The sequence below is a fragment of the Diabrotica undecimpunctata genome, chromosome 8, assembly GCF_040954645.1.
Source record: "Diabrotica undecimpunctata isolate CICGRU chromosome 8, icDiaUnde3, whole genome shotgun sequence".
In the NCBI taxonomy this organism is placed as follows: domain Eukaryota; kingdom Metazoa; phylum Arthropoda; class Insecta; order Coleoptera; family Chrysomelidae; genus Diabrotica; species Diabrotica undecimpunctata.
In genome coordinates this window covers 139,153,179-139,174,245 of record NC_092810.1, presented here as the reverse complement: position 1 = coordinate 139,174,245, position 21,067 = coordinate 139,153,179, and the positions used below count along the sequence as shown (strand labels likewise).

The 21,067-nt window shown below is 33.0% G+C and overlaps 1 protein-coding gene across 1 annotated transcript in view; it reads left to right on the top strand.

Moving 5' to 3' along the window:
* Positions 1–21,067, top strand: part of LOC140448105 (uncharacterized) — a 652,893-nt gene that overhangs the window by 495,908 nt on the left and 135,918 nt on the right. The window contains exon 4 of the mRNA XM_072541173.1: positions 6,652–6,852. Coding sequence (XP_072397274.1) covers positions 6,652–6,852 — 201 coding nt within the window. The remainder of the gene's footprint in view (positions 1–6,651; positions 6,853–21,067) is intronic.

The window sequence follows — 21,067 nt, the reverse complement described above, 5'->3', positions numbered from 1 at the left end:
ACGTGTTCCTCTGCTTCCTCCTTCCAAAGCTGTTACGAAAAACAGCACTCGTTTAGATTCTTTCCACAAATCAAATCTCCGACTCGTTTCAAAATAACAAGGGCACTCTTTCACCCCAAAAATTTTTTCGCCTCGTTTGGGTGTCCCGTAAAAATATAATTTTTCTTTTCTTTACTTACAGAATTTGGAATATTTTCGGACACAAGAAGTTTGAGGTTCTCGACTTGGTCTTGGTACGCCTTTCTTCCACTATTCTGCAATCACAAACTTAACCCACAAAACAACACAACTTGTACTTATCTTTTAACACACTGTATTCAAACTGGACTGCTCGTTCTGGCTGATAAAAACACAATGCTCGAAATTTTCTCGTTCAATTTTAACATCTAGTATCTATTCTCCTTCCCTCGTTTCCCAATCATACACATTCATTCCTCCTATCTATTTTCCTGATATCCCTACTTTAATTTTTAAGGGATCAAGGGTAGTGTACCCACTTGATTTAATTTATAGAAGATTATCTAAATCAAATTTCTTTAATGTTTACAGCCAAATCCGTATTTGTACCAATAATCGGCTGAGTACAAATCATGCTCTTATGCCATCTTACATGCATGGAATCGGCTTATCAAATACGCCCAATTGTACTTGTGGCAAAATAGACGATGTAACACATATTATATTAGAATGTGATTTACAATTTAATAATAAAAACGAACTGTATAAGGAATTAATAAATTCTAAGTGTTGTTTTCCAATAAACCTTAATCTTTTAATATTGTCAAATAATACGAAAATTCTTTATTGCATTTACAAGCATGTTAAAATATGTAAATACAAGTTGTAAATAGTATATAGGTATAATTTGTTAATAAAAAGACCAAAAAACCAAAACAAATATAAAAAAAATACAAAAAAGCTAAACTTACAAAAGAAAAAAAAAACAAAACAAAAGCAAATAAACAAAAAAAAAACAAAGAAAAAACAGAAAGATAATAGAAGAATAAAAAACAAAATAAAAATATATCAAAACAATATTTATATATCCATACAAATATTAGGTATAATGTAGTACTAACATTCTGTTAACAAGAAAATTTTGACTATGATTCTGCAATCAATATTAATTAAAATTTAGTGGACTTTAACAACAAACAAAAACAAGTCTGGCTAATAATTAGCTCTGCCAAAGCCATTTTTCAGAATAAAAACCCAAAATGTTTTTCAACATAAAATGTTCTTAGAAACTAAATCACTTTACAAGTCCACTCTTCTGCGAAACTACTTCTTAATTCTAAATCATTATAATATTTACAAATCTTTATATATATATATATATATATATATATATATATATATATATATATATTGTTATGTTTCTTCTTTCCCAACCAAAGAAAAATAAAAAAAAATCCATCGAAATAAAATTTTAAGATATCAATATAAACAAATTGTATATAGAAATTTAAGATAAGATTTAGTGTAGATAAGAATAGAAAATTGTGACCTTTTTCCGTTTCAAACAAAATTATCAAAAAACCTTTGTTTAGAATTAGAAGACATTTTACCTGTAAGTTAATCTTTTTAAACGGTAAACGGAAACGTAAATTTTTGTAATATAATATTTTTTTTATTCTTATCCTTTTTCTCCCGATAAAAGACAACTATAGATTTTTGAAGCCATCGAACACAGGTAATATAAGGATTTTATTTTACTTTTGATAACAAATATATTTTTTTATTGGCTCAATAAACTAAGATTAAAGTCAAAATAAACAATCATAATATATATATATATATATATATATATATATATATATATATATATATATATATATATAGATATATGATTACGTTATATAGCAGAATGAGGAGGACGAAATGCAAGTTTTGGCGCCTTATAATCGAAACGCACCAGCTAACCCTTACTAACCCGCAGCGAGGCATCGTGATCAGGTACACCTTGCAATGCCTAACATGAAAGACAGAATTAAATCAAGAGCCTAGACCCAAAACAACAACGCTGTATATAACCAAATATAACTACCGCCTGCTATCAAATCAATCTAGACTTGTAGAACTGGGAAAAGAAACTAAAAATATAAAATCGGGCGTCATAGAAATCAGCGAAGTAAGACGAAAAAGTGAAGAGCTATTGGAATTAGCATTCGGAAACATATTCTTCTACCAAGGAACATTAACGGGCAGAATAGGCAATATTGGATTTCTAATCAACAAGAAATAGAAACGAAGAGTAATAGAAGTAACTAGTATCTCGGATAGAGTAGCTAGCTTAACCTTACAACTATTAACACTCCAGTGAGGGCGCGCAGTTTCTGACTACGCACTTTTGTATCTTCGTGTACAACTCGCCTTAATTTGTTTCTCTCACCCTGCAACGTTTTCGAGATTCCTGCATTGATTGATTAATTATTAGTACGATCTTCCATCTTATTTAACTTTTACTCAACTGCTGGTAATATCCAAGTTACGCAGGCCGCTAGTGACGGAGTTTTTGCTTTAAAAGTTCTCCTAAATACCTTCCTTCGTTATTCCTTCTAAGAATCGCAATATCGGCATAATTTAGATTCTATACTGACAAAAACGAAATTTCACCACCAAAAAAAACATTTTTTCCTTTTTTGTATTTTTGATATGCGTTTTTGTGTCTGTACAATTTTTTTTAATTTTACCTGTATAATACGGAATCCAATAGTTTAAACTTAAATATACTCTTTTCCGGTTTTTCCGGTATCATCTTTAGATATGTCTACATCGTCTTACTACCTGCACTATTAATAATAATACATAACTTTGCTCATAATCACGTTTGCATAACTTTTACGTCGTTGGCATCCAACCAAGAATAAAAAAAATGCATTGCACGTTCTCAGATGATAAGGCGTTAAATGTTATCCTTCATAGTTATCTATTTCATTTTCAAACTTCCACCGTGCTCTAATTTGGTCCAAATATAATTATGTAACTAGAAGATTTACTATATTTTTGTGTTATCAGTTCATAGTTTTTTATTCATTATTTTTATTCTAAGCGGACATGCGACTCTTGCTCGCATTCTGTTATATCTAATAAAATATCGGATTCGTACAATGGAGTAATTTTACAATGCAGCCATAAACATGCCTGAACTAGAATGGAGGGCAATGAAGTTACATCTGCAATCCGGGTCCCAACACAAAGTACGTATGCATCGGGAGTAATACATAATAACTCCCCAAATACAAGTGGTTACATATTGTTCCACAGGCGTACATACAATATTTAACTACGGGAAATTTTACATTTTAAAATATAGTCTTTTTTCACAACAAAATATATCACTATTGTAATAAAAACAAAAAAAAAATATAATACTAGCATAAATCATCTTCCCTTTACTAATTTTAAGGTTAGAATGTTGTGAGCATTCTGACATAATATGGGTACTTTGGTTATTTTAAATTTATCACAAAGTTATAGCGGTATACTGGCCAAATATTGATGGAATTTGTGCCCTTACTTATTCACAAATTAAAGTGTCATTTCAGATTTCTAATTAAAAATATACGTTAAAAGCTTATGATATGCAGTATGGTGATAATAATCTAACTCTGAATTTAGATACGTTTTAGGTTCTTTTAATTTTTTCCATTCTATAATACGACTTTTCTTACTGTTTTTGTTAAAGGAGTAAAACAATCTGCTAAATAAAATAGAAATAAAAACCTTAATTACACCAATAAAATCTGACATTTTAAAAATAATATATACTACTTTCTTTTGATCCTCTTGGCTATCGTTTTGCTTCTGCAATAACTTTTGTTTGAAACCGCATCCTCTTAGATTATCTGGTTCTGCTGCTGCTAGATACGTGGACGACTTTTCTGTAGGTACTATTTTCAGTTCTTTATCTTGTTATCTGCTTAGCTGTTTTCAGTAATTGTCTGGTTAGACCCTGATTAGATTTTCTTTATCTAATTTACTCAACCTGTTCTTAGTGATAATATCTCTGGTCATTAGTAATTGTTTTGTGTGTGTACTGGAGCTTTTCTTGATTGTCTGAATTTGTAACCCTGTCTTGCTTATAAGCTTTTTCCAGCTAGTTTCTGCCATGGAATACCATATTGGTACTATATACAACATCAACGCCCTAACGAAGGCCTAGTGTAACTGGATCTGCTTGAATTGCAATAAAGAGCGCAACTGATGCAATTATTTTGATTTCTTAAATGTTTCTTGAAAGTTAATTTGTGTGAAGGTGGACTCTTTGATATTTGACGACATATTTTCCTTGGATCCTTTTTTCTCTCGCCTTTACTATTGAATGCTTGTGATATAAAGGTTGCTGCTTTAATTAATACATTTTGTACGGAGTGTTTAGCTCTGAATTCAAATTGGAAATTGAGGATGAAAGATGTGAGTCTAGTAATTCTATGAGTCTCTTCTTTAGGATCCTCTCATAGAATTTACCTAGGGTGCTGCGTGGTTAGATAGGTCTGTAGGATTCAATGCTGGTTACAGGTTTCCCTGGTTTAGGAATCGTGACTGTGTTGGCTACTTTACAAGAAGTAGGAAAGTAGTTCAACTGGAGATATGCCTTGATTATGTTTGTAAGCACCGGAAAAATACTCTGTGAGTTTTTATGAGTCATCTTTTGTAAATGCTATCTGGGTCAGAAGGTATGTTTTTACTTAAGTTACACATCTGCTTGACAGTCTTCTCTTTTAAATCCAAATTGGACTTCTTAAATGTATAGCCTTGTCTACATTTCGTGTAGATCAGTCCTGCCAATATTTTTCTTAGAAGTTTTAATACAGATATTGGTTTGTAACTTTCTGGTCTTTTTTATCTTCCTTTGGTTTTAGTACGGATATAATAATTGCATGTTTTTATTAATTCGGAAATTATACATCCTTCAGAGAGTATCTATATGTGCAAAATAGCTGTACAATTGTCTTCCTTAGTAATACTTTTAGTTTTGTCTAATGCGCTTTCGTCTAATAGTTTTCTTAATATTCTACCACTTCTTCTGGACTTAAACTATTTTCATCTTTTAATGTTAATTTACTTCTGACCTTTGTCCTCTTGTAATTATAATCCACCATAATTCTGTTAATTTTCTAGTAAGTACATCCACTTTTTCTTGTGTTTCATGGTGTTTTTTCGTTGTCCATCGAAAATACTGTTATCATTTTCTTCTAATGCTGTCATCATCATTTATCATCATTTTCTTCTAATGCTGTTATCAAATCTTCGTAGAACATTTCAACCACCTCTGCCTGATGTGTTGGGAGCATACACTTCTATAATCTTGACCTTGGTTTTATTATCTAGGTCTATTATAAGCTACTCTATCAGAAACGCTTTTATATGTAGAAATGTATGGTGTGAGATACTTTTTGACAAGAAATCCTACTCAACTGTGTGTTTTGTCTATTTTCTCTGTATAGTATAAGCGATTTCCAGAGTTTAGATGCATGCATTGTTCGCCTATTTTTTTCACTTCTGACAGTTCTATAATATCCCACTTTATATTGGATAGTTCTTCTAATTCGTAGACCTTTTCATATTTAGCCATAGATTGGATGTTGTGTGTGGCTAGTAGTAACTGTTTTTGTTTGTTTGTATCTATTTTGGCGCGTTTTGTTGAGCTTGTGACTCCCCCAGAATCCGTGAGGTTGACCAGTTTTCCGGTATGGGATTCTGAGCTGCTAGCTCTGCCTACCTGGGGTATCGTCCCATTTTGTTTCAAGTTTAACATGTTGTGTTTTGAGGGGTATTTTGGTATTAAAACACCACGCTTGCCGGACGGGTTGGTGAGTGTTCGCAGTATCACAGCCAATTAAATCAGTATTTGATTTTCGCCTGCGACTTTGTGGTACCGCACCTGTCAGGAATTGTATTCCTCAGCCACAGGCCAATAATGACACAGCTGCTGACATATGTCATGTCCTCCGCTGATCCGCGGGTACTTATTTGGCGAAGCCTTATTCATACCTGTACTGCATATCTACAGTAACGTTCCCTATCAGCCATTGGGACGCGCCGTGTCGAGGTTGAGGACTTCCCCGCCCAGTCTGTCTTGCACAAAGTACTGAAGGACCGTCAGTTATTATGCAGTTATAAGATTAAAAAAAAATTAAAGATTAAAATTTAATGAATTTAAAAAGCCAGAGAATTTCTCTCCGATGGGAAATCGATCCCCGGCTCCACACATGCCAGGAGGTACTGCACTACCCAGTGTGACATTTAAGTCGCGAAAACTGTAAAACAATAATTTGCTTAAAGCGCGAAATTTAAATAATCGATAAGTTTTTTTAAAATTTTTTAATTTCCTATGCAATTTTCTTACATTTTCTCTCTGTAAGAACCTTCCACGTAGTATTGAAAAACTTTAAATAAAGATGAGTGAAATCGGTAAAGCCGTTCTCAAGTTATGGCGTGACATAGGGAAATAGGGATTCATTAATTCATTCATAATATAGTTTATAACGTACGTATACGAACACACTTTTGAAATTCAGAAATGCCAGAATCAAAACGTATTCGATAACATTGTTCATCAGTTTACTTTACGCCAAACCCCTATTTAATCATTTAATTTAATTTTATACTTATTTTTAACGTTCTGATTCAGATATTTAATTTCAGTTGAGCTTCGAGTCGTTTTCAGTCGGAACTTTTGAATCTTTCATGTCCGGAGGATGCCCTGATGGTGCCGTATCAATTAGAGAATCGAATCGACCAAGCAGTGGTGGTGAATGGTGTGGAAGTGCTTGGGGTTATTCGGTATACTACAGCGAAACGCCCAGCATAAACTTGACTTTGAGCATAAAGACAATTAGTCAACAGGTAAGTTTTTGCCTTTTTGCATACAATTGTCAAATAAAGTGCGATGTACATTATACTAAACACAAGGTTTTTATTTATATAATCTATACAAATAACTATATTTCTAACTCCTCCTCCTCATTACTTGAGCCCTTCTCAGGGCGTGGTGATACGTTAAATATTATTGGCTTGCTGCCTCCATTGGCTCTTCTAGCTATGTGGCCGAAGTAAATTAGGTAAAAAAAAAATTTATACTTGGTTTACTTTTCGACACTTGATATGAATAACACTGAAACTCTACTGTAAATGTTTTGCAACTATGGATTAAATAACATCTATAAAGGATAACCTTTATTTTTGTCTAATAACTTTTATCCTATCTTATGTAAATATAAAGTTTTTTAACAAAATAACCTCATTGTAAGTGCAAAATTTAAATCACTTGGTGGAAAAAATTTTTAACCAATGTTACAATATTGAAAAATTTTATTATTGATGAATATTTTTTATAAAAACATTGTAACATTACTTACATTATTAAATTTACTAATGTTTGTGTTTTTAGAACTATTTCCAAAGTGGAAATTAAAACGTCAATAAACTTACTTTAACCGTTAATTGTGGCTTATTCCCATTTAAATAGTAATAACTTTAAAATGCCACAAGAAAATAACTTCAGAACAATATTAAAAAATTGTGAAATTGATCTTCGAACAGATTCTGTGGCAACATCATTTTCACTCTGAATTGACTCTAAATACATATTATTATTATTAAATATCATTTCAATGTCCATATATTTTGGTTATAACTTTTTTTTTCAAAACATCCTCTATATCTGAAATATTGGAATCGTCAGAGTCTATTAGTGGTAACATTGCGATTCTATTCATTCTTCGTTTGGAATAAGTTCCTAATACGCGACTTGCCATCTGAAAACAAAAATAACAAGTTAATTTATCAATTTATTTATACCACATTGTTACGCAACGTATCTTTTAAGATACCACTAAAATCCGTTGGTTATAAGTGAAAACCCGGTAATGTGTATCTAAAGATACATAGTTTTAAAAGTGACTTCATACAAAAATTATAGAATATATGGAACAAACAACTTAATTTTATGTCTCAGTAGACCTACCTTTAACAATATATATAGGTATCAGCATAAAATCTCTAAAAACTTTTCAATAAACACTGTTTATATGTGATCCGTTAGTTCACTAACCTAAAAATTGCAACGTGCTAGATTTACGTCACCTGTAGAAAGTTTGTAATAGACCCTATAAATGGCGACTCGCAACGAGTTATAAACGAACAATGTATTTAAAGATACATTACCAAAGACTGGCATAATTTTGAAGAAAATACGTTAATACAAATGTTTTATTGATATGTATCTTTCTTCTTCTTAGAGTGCCGTCTCCCTACGGAGGTTTGCAATCATAATGGCTATTTTTATATTGATATCAATGACGTAGATTCTTCAACTATGAGTTCTGCCTTCGGTTAACAGATCTTCTTCCTTAAATCTTTCCCTGTATTATGAGTCTCAAAATTTCATATTTTGGTCCTCTCATCACGTGGCTTAGGTATTTCAGTTTTCAGGTTTGTATAGAGGTGATTAGTTCTGTTTCTTTACCAACCCTCTCCAGTACTTCTTTATTTGTAATTCTATCAGTCCATGATATTTTTAATACTCTGCGGTATAACCAGAATTCGAAAGCCTCGATTCTTTTTAAATTGCATTTTTTTAATGTCCAAGTCTCAGCTCCATAATATAATAATATTAAAAATATATAACAGCGAATGGTACGTAGTCTGATCTCCAAATTTAGATTTTTGCACGTTAGGAGTGGCGTCATTTGTATAAATGCTGATCTGGCAATCTCTATTAGTCTGTTTGTTTCTGCAGTATGATTATTGGTTTCATTGATCAAAGTTCCCAAGTACTGATAATTTTCTACTTGTTCTATCACGTTACCATTGATTGTCAATAGGTGATGTATATTTTGTGGTCTTTTTGTAATTAGCATGTACTTCGTTTTTTAGCGTTTATAGTAATTCCCATCTCAGCACTATTCATACTTAAGCTTTCGATCAGATGTTGTAGATCTTCTATACTCGTTGCTACGATCACAGTGTTGTCTGCATATCGTAAGTTGTTAATTAATTTTCCGTTAACGGTAACTCCCGCTTTGATTATTGAGTGTGTTTTAAAAAATTTCATCAGAATATAAGTTAAACAAAAGTGGCGATAAGACACATCCTTGTCTAACTCCTCTACAGATCTTCATTTCTTCTGAGTGTTGCCCATCAATTTAAACTATGGCACTTTGGTTCCAATAGAATGTTGGCACTATATCTATAATTTTACTTAATATATCTTGATAATGTATCTTTAAAGAAACACTATCAATTAAAGAGTTAAACTTTTATTTCGCCACAGTGAAATCAGTAACCAAAAGGTTAAATGCGAGCAATGTAGCCTCGTTTAAGCTTGTCAATAAATTCACTGTGCCCAACTTGAATCTGAGAAATTTATATATTAACAAATTTTCATTCCTAATTAAGAACAAAAGGAAGACTTGAAATTTATATCAATTACTTATTCTGAATTCTACAGAGATTCCACGGTTACCATTAATTTTATTCTCGCGATTAGCACTTAATAATACCACATTTTATCCTGAATCACGTTTCGATACTACGCCGTGAAAAATCGATCGTTGTTTTGAAACAGTCATTCATCATTATTACAAAAACAGTTTCTATGTTATTTCCGCGGCCAATTCATTTGGAGATGGAAAAGTGATTATTTTTTATTCAGTTTTTGATAGAAATATTTACCGCATATTGACACTTCGGTTACTTACTTCTATTGTAAGATAAAGCAAACAAAGACATTATGGTAGATTTATGTTATGTGTTCTCATAAATATGGACCAAGGAATTAATGTGAATTGCTTTTTGTAAATGGTATGCCAGAGTTGTAAAATTGTTTCATTTAAAACATTATTTTCTTAAACTTACTTTGAAATATTATTGCGTTTTGAAATTTGATAGTTTTAAGTTCTTATAAATACAGATCAATTAAAGTATATATTACATCAATACTAAAAAGAACAAATTAGAAAGACTCACAATTGCTGTATTATATCAAAATGGTAATTCCAAATGATGAAACAGCAATAGGGCGATAATAAATTTGTTGCATGAGAAAAAATATGCATTATCTGCGAAAATAAGCAAGACATGCTTCAAAGTTATGGCCAAAAAGGAAATGATTTGCAGTGTAGGCGCTATAGAATAATTAACACTTCATCGAAACTCAAATATAAAACAAAACAGCTGCTAAAATATGTTTATGCTGTTGTTCATAAAAGAAAAATATGTCAGTAAAATGTTTGGCATCACAGACATAATGGGCGTGAAAGTGGAGAATTTCTATGTGTTAAACTTATTCTTTAAAAAGAAAATCCAACGAAAGTGGATATGGAAAATTCCGAACCAAAGTACAAAAAATGGGATTGATTTCAGACGTAGTGACCTCAAACATTAAAGATTCATAGGTCTTCTTTCCCATATTTATAAACTATTTATACAAATAATTTCGAAACGATAAAAAAAAATGCGAATTTTATCAGCCCATAGAACAGGCGGGTTTAAAAAAGGCTACGGAACAAACGATCACTTATTATTGGTAATATAAAATCTTATAGCAAAATGTACTGAATATAATAAATTACTAGCTTTAATATTTCATGATTATTAAAAGACCTTTGACACCATCAATCAACAAAAAATGTTGCAAGCCTTAGCAGAATACCGAAATAACTATCAGTATATAAATATAATTAAACACATATACTAAAACGCAACAGTGGGTATTCGTTAAATTCAGAAATTGTCGATCCAACGTGGAGTACGCCAGCCATACCATATCACCGAAACGATTTACTGTGCTTTTGGAAAATATATGTAAAAAAGCAAAACTGACCGACAAGGGCATAAACATAAATGGAGAAAAGTGTAAGTGCAGATGATATTGTGCTAATAGCTGATAGGATAGATGACGTCAAAGAACTTTTAAATCATCTCTATCTTTCCTCGCTAAAAGTGGGATTGAAAATAAATATATCTTAAACCCAGATCATGATATCTTGTAGTTCTTCTTCTTCTTCTTCAGTGCCTTATCCGGTCCGGATGTTGGCGATCATCAAGGCTATCATGGTTTTGTTGACTGCTCTGCGAAACAGCTCCGCTGAGGTCATCCCAAACCATGGTCGGAGATTTTTCAACCACGAGATACGACGGCGTCCCGGTCCTCATCTGCCAAATACTTTACCCTGCATAACGAGTTGAAGAATTCGATATTTTTCTACGTTCCGCATCACGTGGCCGAGGTACTCAAGCTTACGTTGTTTAATTAAATTAAGCACTTCTTTTTCTTTTGTCGTGCGCTGTAGGACCTCAACGTTGGTGACATGGTCCACATAAGATATTTTTAGTATCCTTCTGTATATCCACATCTCGAAGACTTCGATTCGTTTTTCAGTGGCTTGCGTCAGTGTCCAGGCTTCAACTCCATATAATAACACTGGAAGAACGTAGCACCACACTATCCGCATCTTGGTTCCCAAACTGAGATCACTGCAGCACAGCAAGGATCTCAACTTAATAAATGTAGACCGTGCCATTTCAATTCTGGATCTAATCTCTTGAGCGTAATCCCATTGTAAGTTGAGGGTAGTTCCGAGGTAAGTGAATCTGTCGACTCTCTGAATCTCTTCGCTACCTGCCATTAGTGTCCCGGGATCTCAATTTGTACGGCTGACAACCATGAATTTAGTTTTCTTAATATTAAGGTTCAGTCCGTACGTTACGCTCACAGTTTGCACTCGGTCTAGTAAGGCCTGCAGATCGTTTAGGCTGGTTGCTAGTAACACAGTGTCATCGGCGTAGCGGATATTATTGATGTATTCACCGTTCACTCGGATTCCCATGTCTAGGTTTGTGAGGGCTTCAGTAAAAATCTCCTCAGAGTATATATTGAAAAGAGTCGGCGATAGCACACATCCTTGCCTTACTCCTCGCATGATCTTCACTTGGTCGGTCAGCTGGTCTTCGACCTTGACTTGAGCACGCTGGTTCCAGTATAAATTCATGATGATCCGAATGTCCTTCTCATCCAATCCTACTCTTTGTAATGCGGTGATCTTGTAGTTAGCGAAGATAAATATATGCGTAGGAATATAGACCAGGTAATCATCCATAGACTCGGTAATGCAGTGTATTCGCACAAGAAAAGATAACCAAACTGTTAATCTTCTACATTGTATAAGACTGACGGGCAGACTTCGACAAGACGAACCACATGTTCAAATCGTCCGACATAACAAGATGTTTTAAAAGAAAAACCTTTAATCAGTGTTGACTTACAAAGTGAAAACGTTGATAATAACAAGGAGAACGGTGAAAAAGATCCGTGTGGCTTAAAGTGCCATGGAACGTGGTATTTTGGACGTTTCACTTTGACACAAGATCCCAAACCGCTAGCTACGACAAAGATCAGGAGTGGCTGATGCTGTAGAGGAAACAGCAACACTAAAAAGAAGCTGTGCAGGTCACGTGGCTGCAATGGTAACAGATGGACAAAGCTTATACTGGAATAGAGATCAAGAGATAATGCCTACCGAAGCAGAGGTAGGCCACCAACACGTTGTACTGACGATCAGATCAGGCATAAGATTAAAACAGTTGGAAATATATGAGAGAGATATATTTATATCCAGCAGTGGACAAGCGAAGATTATATGATGCTGTCGTCTTACATTTACTTTTTTAAGCAATTCACCCACTTGATTACAGACTACATAGTAGAAAAAAAGGCAATTTGAAGAAAAAGAGTTAACATAGAATGGCTAAATAATCAAAACGAAACTCGAAAGTTCTATAGAAATATAAACAAAATGAGTAAAGAGTTTAAGCCAAAAATAGGGAGCTGTAAGGATGAAAAAGAAAATATGCTAAGTGATACGACCTCAATCTTGAACCGGTGGGTTAAATTTTTCAACGCAAAATTTAACGGCCATTATATCGAAATAGCAGATAACACCGTAGCAGATCAAAATGATTGGAATCTATTAAGCCAAATGAAAGAGCTCCTACCACTGATGAAGTTGTCTAAGCCATTAAAAAGCTTAAAAATAATAAAGCACAAGGAACTGATCAAATTTATAGTGAGCTCTAAAAGAATGGTGGCGACGCCCTGCTTCAAGCACTGCATAAACTTTTACTTCTTATCTGTCAAAATGAGATCAAGCCCTGTGAATGGTCTCAAGGCGTAATATGGCCGTTACATAAAAAAGGCGATCAGCTTCAGTATGACAACTACAGAGATTTAATTCTGTTAACAACTGCTTACAAAATACTAGCAAATATTTACTAGCAAAGGCTACAAGTTTACACAATTGGCATAGTTGGAAAACACCAGGCCGGATTTACTCCAGAAAAATCGACAATTGGCCAGATTCTTTTAATAAGACAGATCCTCGAGAAAACAATAGAATTTAATATTGAAACCCATCACCTATTCATCGACCTCAAGGGCGCATACGACAATGTCGCATAAGAGAACAGTACTATACCAATCAATGCGTGAGTTTGGTATACCCGAAAAACTTATCCGATTAACGACAATGACAATGTCTAACTTAAAATCCAGCGTTTGGATATAGGAAGAAAATTCTCGGTCCTTTGAGATAAATGATAGACTAGAAAAAGGCAGTCCAAGATAGACGAATTAGGGACGGCGGTACTATTTACAATAGATCGATACAAATCTTAGCATACGTTGATGACATTGATAAAATAGGGCGTAACAAACGAGATGTTGAGCCAAATTTCCTAGAATTAAAAACATCTTGAACATCTTGACAGGATCGCATACCTTGGCTCGCTAGTGACTACTAACAACAAAACAAGAAAAGAAATTAAAAGACGAATAAACTTCACAAATAGAGCAGATTTTGGAATTTAAAAACAATTCCACAAAAAAAACTAAAATTATTATATACAAAACACTGCTGAGGCAGGTTCTCACATACGGTGTGAAAACATGAACTCTAACCCAGAAGGATGAAGGACTTCTAGGAATATTCGAGCGTAAGATACTCCGTAAAATATTTGGAGCTGTACACGATCAAGGCAGTGGCGCAAAAGATGTAATTTCAAATTATACCAACTCTTTAATGAACCAGATGTCGTAAAGATACTTAGATGGGCTGGACACATAATAAGAATACCTGACAATACGGTTGCTAAAAAGATAAGCACAGGAACACCTTTAGGAAGAAGAAGCTGAGACTGTAGGCGAATTAGGTGGTTAGATGGAGTTAAGACCGACTTAAGGATACTAGAGATCAGAAGATGGCAACACGTTGCCAGAAACCAAACAGAATGGCGACGAATCTTAGATGCAGGCCAGGATCCCCAGACTATGATCGAGCCAGATAATAATGAAACTGTTGGCCAATGATAAACCGCTAAATCAGTTATCTGCCGTAATAATTACGACTGGGACCTGCGACGAGCTCCACCAACTAAAGAGTTATTTCGTTACTGGTATTTACAAGTTTGTACGGTCCTTATGACTGAAATCTTACATAAGTTTCCCAATTGAATGTGTAAAACTTTTTGTGTCTACCGGAGCAAATTTTTAAATGCCATATTTGGCTGGCTTCATTGGGATGTACTGCTTAAATGCACAACGTCCTCTTAATGCTAATAGTTGTTTATCTACTATAAGAAACTCACTAGCAATGAAGTTATTTTGAAGATTCACCAAAAATATTTACAGAAATTCTCTAATTGGTGCACGTTTATCAATTTTTCTTCGCTATCTTCTTGTCTCCACATCATCGAACCGTAGACATTAAGAAATTTAAACCTTTTCTCGCTAATTGCCAAGCAGCATGACTTAACTCCGGATCCTTATCCTTGGAGTTATCCCATATTTTATGTAAATTTTTTCTGGAACTTCTAAGAGTAATAATCAAGAACAATATCCCAATACAAGCACGAATTTCAGTTTCATTAGTTTGTCTGCAATCTTGATTTCTATGGTAATGGAGACGGATCTTTTAAATAAAAATATTTGTTCAGACGATTATCATCCAAAAATAACTTCAGGAATCAATTTCAGTTTTAAAATTGCGTGCGTTTTATTTTGCACGAGCCATAAATTTGATGATATTATAAGAACGGACACGAACTTGTAAATTGGATCTAAGCTTTTTTCATTTTGTTACTGTCTTTTCTAATGTAAAAATTTGAAGGACGTACTTTATCAGAATCGTCCGACGTTCCTTTATCTTGAGCCAATTCTTCTTGCTCCGATGTTTCTAATTCAGATTCTGTTTCGTGATCACTACTTTCAACAAAATTCACATCCACATCGACATCATCTTTGTACTCATCATCACAGTCTTTCTCTTTCCCACTTGATATCTCCTCAAACCATCGAAACCAATCTTTCAGGTCGCTGCTTCATTCCACCCGTCTTCTTTCATTATCAGACAAAGTATTATCTAAAATATAACACAGTTATTACAAATGTACCGAATGGCAATAAATAAAAGTTACCTTGACTTTTGAAAACAATAGAATCAAATATTTGTAATATAGCCAGACGTCGTAACGTCAGTGAACACGTTGTCTACAATCGTAGACAATCGTTTGACAAAATACTCAACCAAAGTGCCGAACACAAATAAAACCATAATTAAAATAAAACGCCCGTTAGCAACAGCTACTAAAATTCGCGCGCTTGTAAGAGAAAATGACAAAGTGCTATAGTCTGGAAAATATTATATGAAACTATAAATCACAAATCACGCGTCTTAAGTGGTCAAAAGTAGCCGAAATCACGTGTTTATCATGCATTATCGGAAATTTTTATTTCGATCGTTGGCCGCGCGTAAGAAAAGTTGTTTCGTTGCTGGTTACTTTACATTTTAACAATATATTTCTGCTTATAATAATAAAAATAACACAATAAATCTAGTTTATAAAATAAGTTCTTATTCATATTAATAATGTGTAGACAGCGTATGTGCGGAAGTCTACTATATACCTAAAGATGTAAGATTTCAGAATGATATTCAATTGTTTAGTATGTCAATAGAAAGAGTGCTAGCAACCGCAGATGCTTATTTGGTTTGTATGTACATATTGTCTTTAAAAAAAAAAAAGAAAGTGTGTTTATCTGCAAGAAGTTATATATTGAGTCATGCATGACATGAATCATATTTTTACAAATACAATACTCCCCGCAATTATTTCTATGTAATGCGTTTATGGCAATAAACAGAACAAAACTTCAATTATCGAGATTCGAAGTTTATGTCTAAGAAAAATTAAATTTCTTGAGTGTCAAATAACCGGGAAGTCTATTTAATAACGGCATTAATCAATGTTCTGACTTTACGTCGAAATATGTTCGAAAAACAGCAAAATAACAACACAACAGATGAATCAACAGCTGAATCAGCAGATTGCCGCAACTACACAACGAAGTAAATACTTTCATTTTATAAGCGTTAATAAAAAAATAAAAATTCCATCAAAGGAAGAACTGGAATACAAAGTAAACGTTTAACTTACATGGTATGGAAAAGAAATGATAACACAGCCCAACAAAATAAAAAAAAATTGCTGCTTAAGAAATAACGAATTTTAAATATTTTTAATGCTCTAATTTCAAAACTGAGTTCATTTTCATAGTAGTTTTTTTGGAATCGATGGTATAATTTTAACTTCGCTCGAAAAGATATACACATACACAAAGGCACCTGGAAATCACCAGACGGACTTACAGTAAATATGATAGATCATTCTATTGTAGACCTAAGACACCAATGCACTATGATAAGCGTTCTCACCAGAAGAGGAGCAAATCCGGATTCTGATCACTACTGGATCGAAAGTAGGGTAAGGGCCAGAATTTTAAACATTTAAAAAAGGAAATAGGTTCTAAACATGAACGATACAATAAAGAAGGACTGAAAAAATACAAACAAAAAGAAAGAATATAAACAAAATATAAACGTCAACCTAGAAAACAAACTAAAACATGTAAACATAAATTAAGAGTGTGAATGGTGCAGAAATATCATGAAAAAAACAGCTGAAGAATTACTAGGCATGAAAGGTAAACAAAGAAGAACAAGAACGAATAAGTGTTTTGACGAAGAATATCAGGTTATAATAGAGAGAAAAAATAGAGCATATTTAATGATGCAATAGGGATATCGAACCCGACATGCAGAGGAGGAATATAAATAACTACGCAAGGAAGAGAAGAAAATCCAACGCAGAAAGGAGAGAGAAACTATAAACAAAGAACTTCAAGAACTACAAGATCTAAGTAAGCTAGTAGAGACGAGAAAATTTTATCAGAAACTAAACAAAAGCAAAAAGGAATTCAAACAAAATAAGTAAACAGATGTAAAGTGGGGTAATAAATTAAGAGAACAGCAGGAAAATCTAAGAAGATGGCATTCCTGAATGAGACCGAAATTGTTTTGGATTACATTGATATATAAGTTTTTCGTTTGTATTACTCCATTTGTAATACTCCTTGTTTAGTATACAGGTGCTAGTACAGAGATATAAATCAAAATGTGTACATTTGTGCAATCGATTTTGAAAAGGCTTTTGACAAAGTCCGACATAATAAAATGCTAGAAATATTGGAAATAGCTGGATTGGACGATAAAGATCTACGAATAATTACAAATCTATACTAGCATCTAGTGGCAAAAATAAAGGTTGAACAAGAACTGTCGGGTGAAATAGATATAAAAAGAGGAGTGAGACAAGGCTGTATATATACAACTGCAGAAATTAAAAGCCGAATAAAACAAGCCCGAGCTGCCTTTGTAAAAATGAGAAACGTACTTTGCAGTCACGATCTTAGCATTGACCTTAGAGTTCGAATGACATCTTGCTACATCTTTCCTGTCCTGCTGTATGGAGTGGAAGCGTGGACTCTAACTGAGGCTATCCTTAGACGCTTGACAGCCTTTGAGATGTGGGTATACAGACGACTACTAAAAATAAGCTGGGTCGACAGAGTTAGAAATGAGGAGGTCCTTAGACGGCTGAACCAAACAACACAACTGGTCAATATAATAAAGAAACGCAAGCTGGAATACTTCGGTCACATTATGAGACACCCTGAAAAATATGATCTTTCATATCTGATCATTCAGGGAAAGATCCAAGGTTATCGTGGTCCTGGTAGAAGAAGAACATCATGGCTGAAAAATCTAAGGCAATGGTATGGAAAATCAACTACATCGTTATTTAGACATGCTGTCAATAAAGTCACGATAGCGAATATGGTAGCCAACATGATATCCAACGATCGATAACGGTCATGGAACTAGAAGAAGAAGAATACTCCATTTAACGTTTTCTTTTTTACAAAAATTTTGCTTTTAGTTATGTGTTCTTAATATGCCATACGCTACAAAAAAATAAATTATCCGCTACTGATACGCTTCTTGATAAATTATCTATGGAAAATTATCCACAATTTTTTTTTTTTTTTAAATTTCAAAAAAAGAAAAAATAAATAAATTTTTCTATTTGAATTAATAAAGTGAATATTTTTAGAAAAACGGAAAATGTGACAACAATGTAAATAGTACCATAAGATAAAAAATAATACTCTCATAATATAATAAGTCTCATAAATTAAGATTTATATAAAAAGTACAAGCCATTTCCGAGATCATTGAGGCGTCCTATACTTTAAATTCACTCTGTATATTCTCTTGTTATATTTTAATCATACTAAATTAACATATTGTTTAAATTTCAATATACAAAATTTGATTTATTAACTTAAAAAACATAAACCGTAATCGATAAATCGACAGACACGTGCGTAGACCATTTATTATAAGAGCAATATAAGATTATTTTGGAGTTTTATAGAGTTTATAAAAGGGCGACACGACAAAAATACCTATATATCAAAATATCCTTCTAAGACCCTCTAAACCTATTTTCCACCATTTTAGATACAGTAAAGGCGTCGAAGCTAAAAAATCAACCCGAATAAACTCCGTGAGAAGTAAAAGAACTCCATACACAGGAAATGGATAAATGCTCCCCAATACGTTTTTTGGATGCCATAATAAATCACCCAATGTCGTGGTATTGGCATTAACTTTTTTCCGAGTTGATTCCACAATGAATTGACTAATGGTAAAATATGAATAGACCTGTGAACTGGCTTTTGTTCCTCCAACCCGTTCTAATTGGTTTGTTCGCTACTAATTTCAAGTGAAGTGTACATACATGAAAAATGTTTTTGTTAAAGGTGGTAATGATAAATGGATCGGCCGGAGCGAGTGATCGGAAGCAGCTGATACTAATGGATTGAAGAATGAGTAGTTTTATTGAGTGGTAATTTATTATGCACTACTCTTTTTCACTTTGAGCGATAATATTTTTTATATTTTATAATTCGCTGGTCATAAGTACGAAATAAAATTAACAGTTTAATAACTAATGCTGAATAGTATATTACATAACGAGAGTTGTAAGAACGTGATTACATGGGAGTAAAAAAGTTGAGCGCGAGCCGCGTAGTGGCGAGCGCAGTAATTTTACAAGCATGTAATAAGCTTACAACTCAAGTTGTAAGTAGTTTTATTGAGTGGTAATTTATTATGCACTACTCTTTTTCACTTTGAGCGATAATATTTTTTATATTTTATAATTCGCGGTCATAAAGTACGAAATAAAATTAACAGTTTAATAACTAATGCTGAATAGTATATTACATAACGAGAGTTGTAAGAACGTTATTACATGGGAGTAAAAAAGTTGAGCGCGAGCCGCGTAGTGGCGAGCGCAGTAATTTTACAAGCATGTAATAAGCTTACAACTCAAGTTGTGTACTATACTTTTTCTACGATTATTTTCATTTATAAAATTAAAAAGTATAACAAGTAACTTTTATTTATTTAACAAAATTCGAGAACAATTTAAATTAAACATTTATTTATAATACTTAATTGTAAAATTTTGGCAATTATTTATAACTATACCCTTATCCGAGTTTGGCGGTTGTTCAATAATACGTGGTGAATGGTGAGAAGACGTAAACTGTACGGTGTGTTCTTTTTGAACATTGTTATTTTCAGTGTATGTAAAGGTCTGTAAATTACTTTTGATTGAATTTATAATTCTGTTGGCCGTTGACGTCTTATTATTTATTGACTCATCGACATATCCTTCAGCCGTTGAAGATTTCCATCCGCCATGTCGTTTAAGAGCCATTAAATCAACACTGGCATCTATCCGCACCGGTAAGTAGGCACATTTATGTTATACTTTTAAATAACATACCTTAATTAACAAGTAATGTACATCAGGAGTTCCATTTAAAAAAAGTTTTATTTCATTAGGATTTAAAATTTTATATTTTTTGTTGTTAAAACCTTCTGATTGCCTTTTTAGATAAGCTCGCAATTTCGGGTAGTTTTCAAACATTATTTTTTAAAGTTATAACACGTCTTAGCATAGAATATATTGCCCATAATGAGAATGGTTTAAATTTCTTAGCGATTTCTCCAAAATAAGCCAAGAGTACGTTTTCAGAAAATGAATTATTACATTATTTGTTGTATGCCAGTCCATAAATTGCTGATATACCTTTTCATATCTTCCTCTAGATTTTTCTGGTAATAGGTTCTCGGTTATGTTCGCAGCTAACTGCATAATATTGGGTGGTGTGCTACTAAATTCATCTTCACTATTCGATGAATTCATTTTATTTACAGTTCATTTAATTTACTTACCATTGCACGTCATTATCATTGACAGAGATCGAAGTTGACATAGTTGCCAAAGTATAAAGAAATCCTGAATCCATTTTAAATCAAATGGGTCACATAATTATTGCAAAAGTGGATTATACAACAAAACAAATTCATATTTAATGTAAATAAATAAAAACAAAACAAGAGTTAAAAAATAATCTTGTTAAAAACAATTTGAGCCGCTTGTATGCGTCGTATAAAGATGTAAAATTGAATACTTAAACAAAAACAAACACTTTTTCATTACTTATTAACATTATTCAACACCGCAACTGTCAAATAAGTGTTACCAATTTATGCCAAAATATCACCTTCGTTCGATTACAGCTACAGTG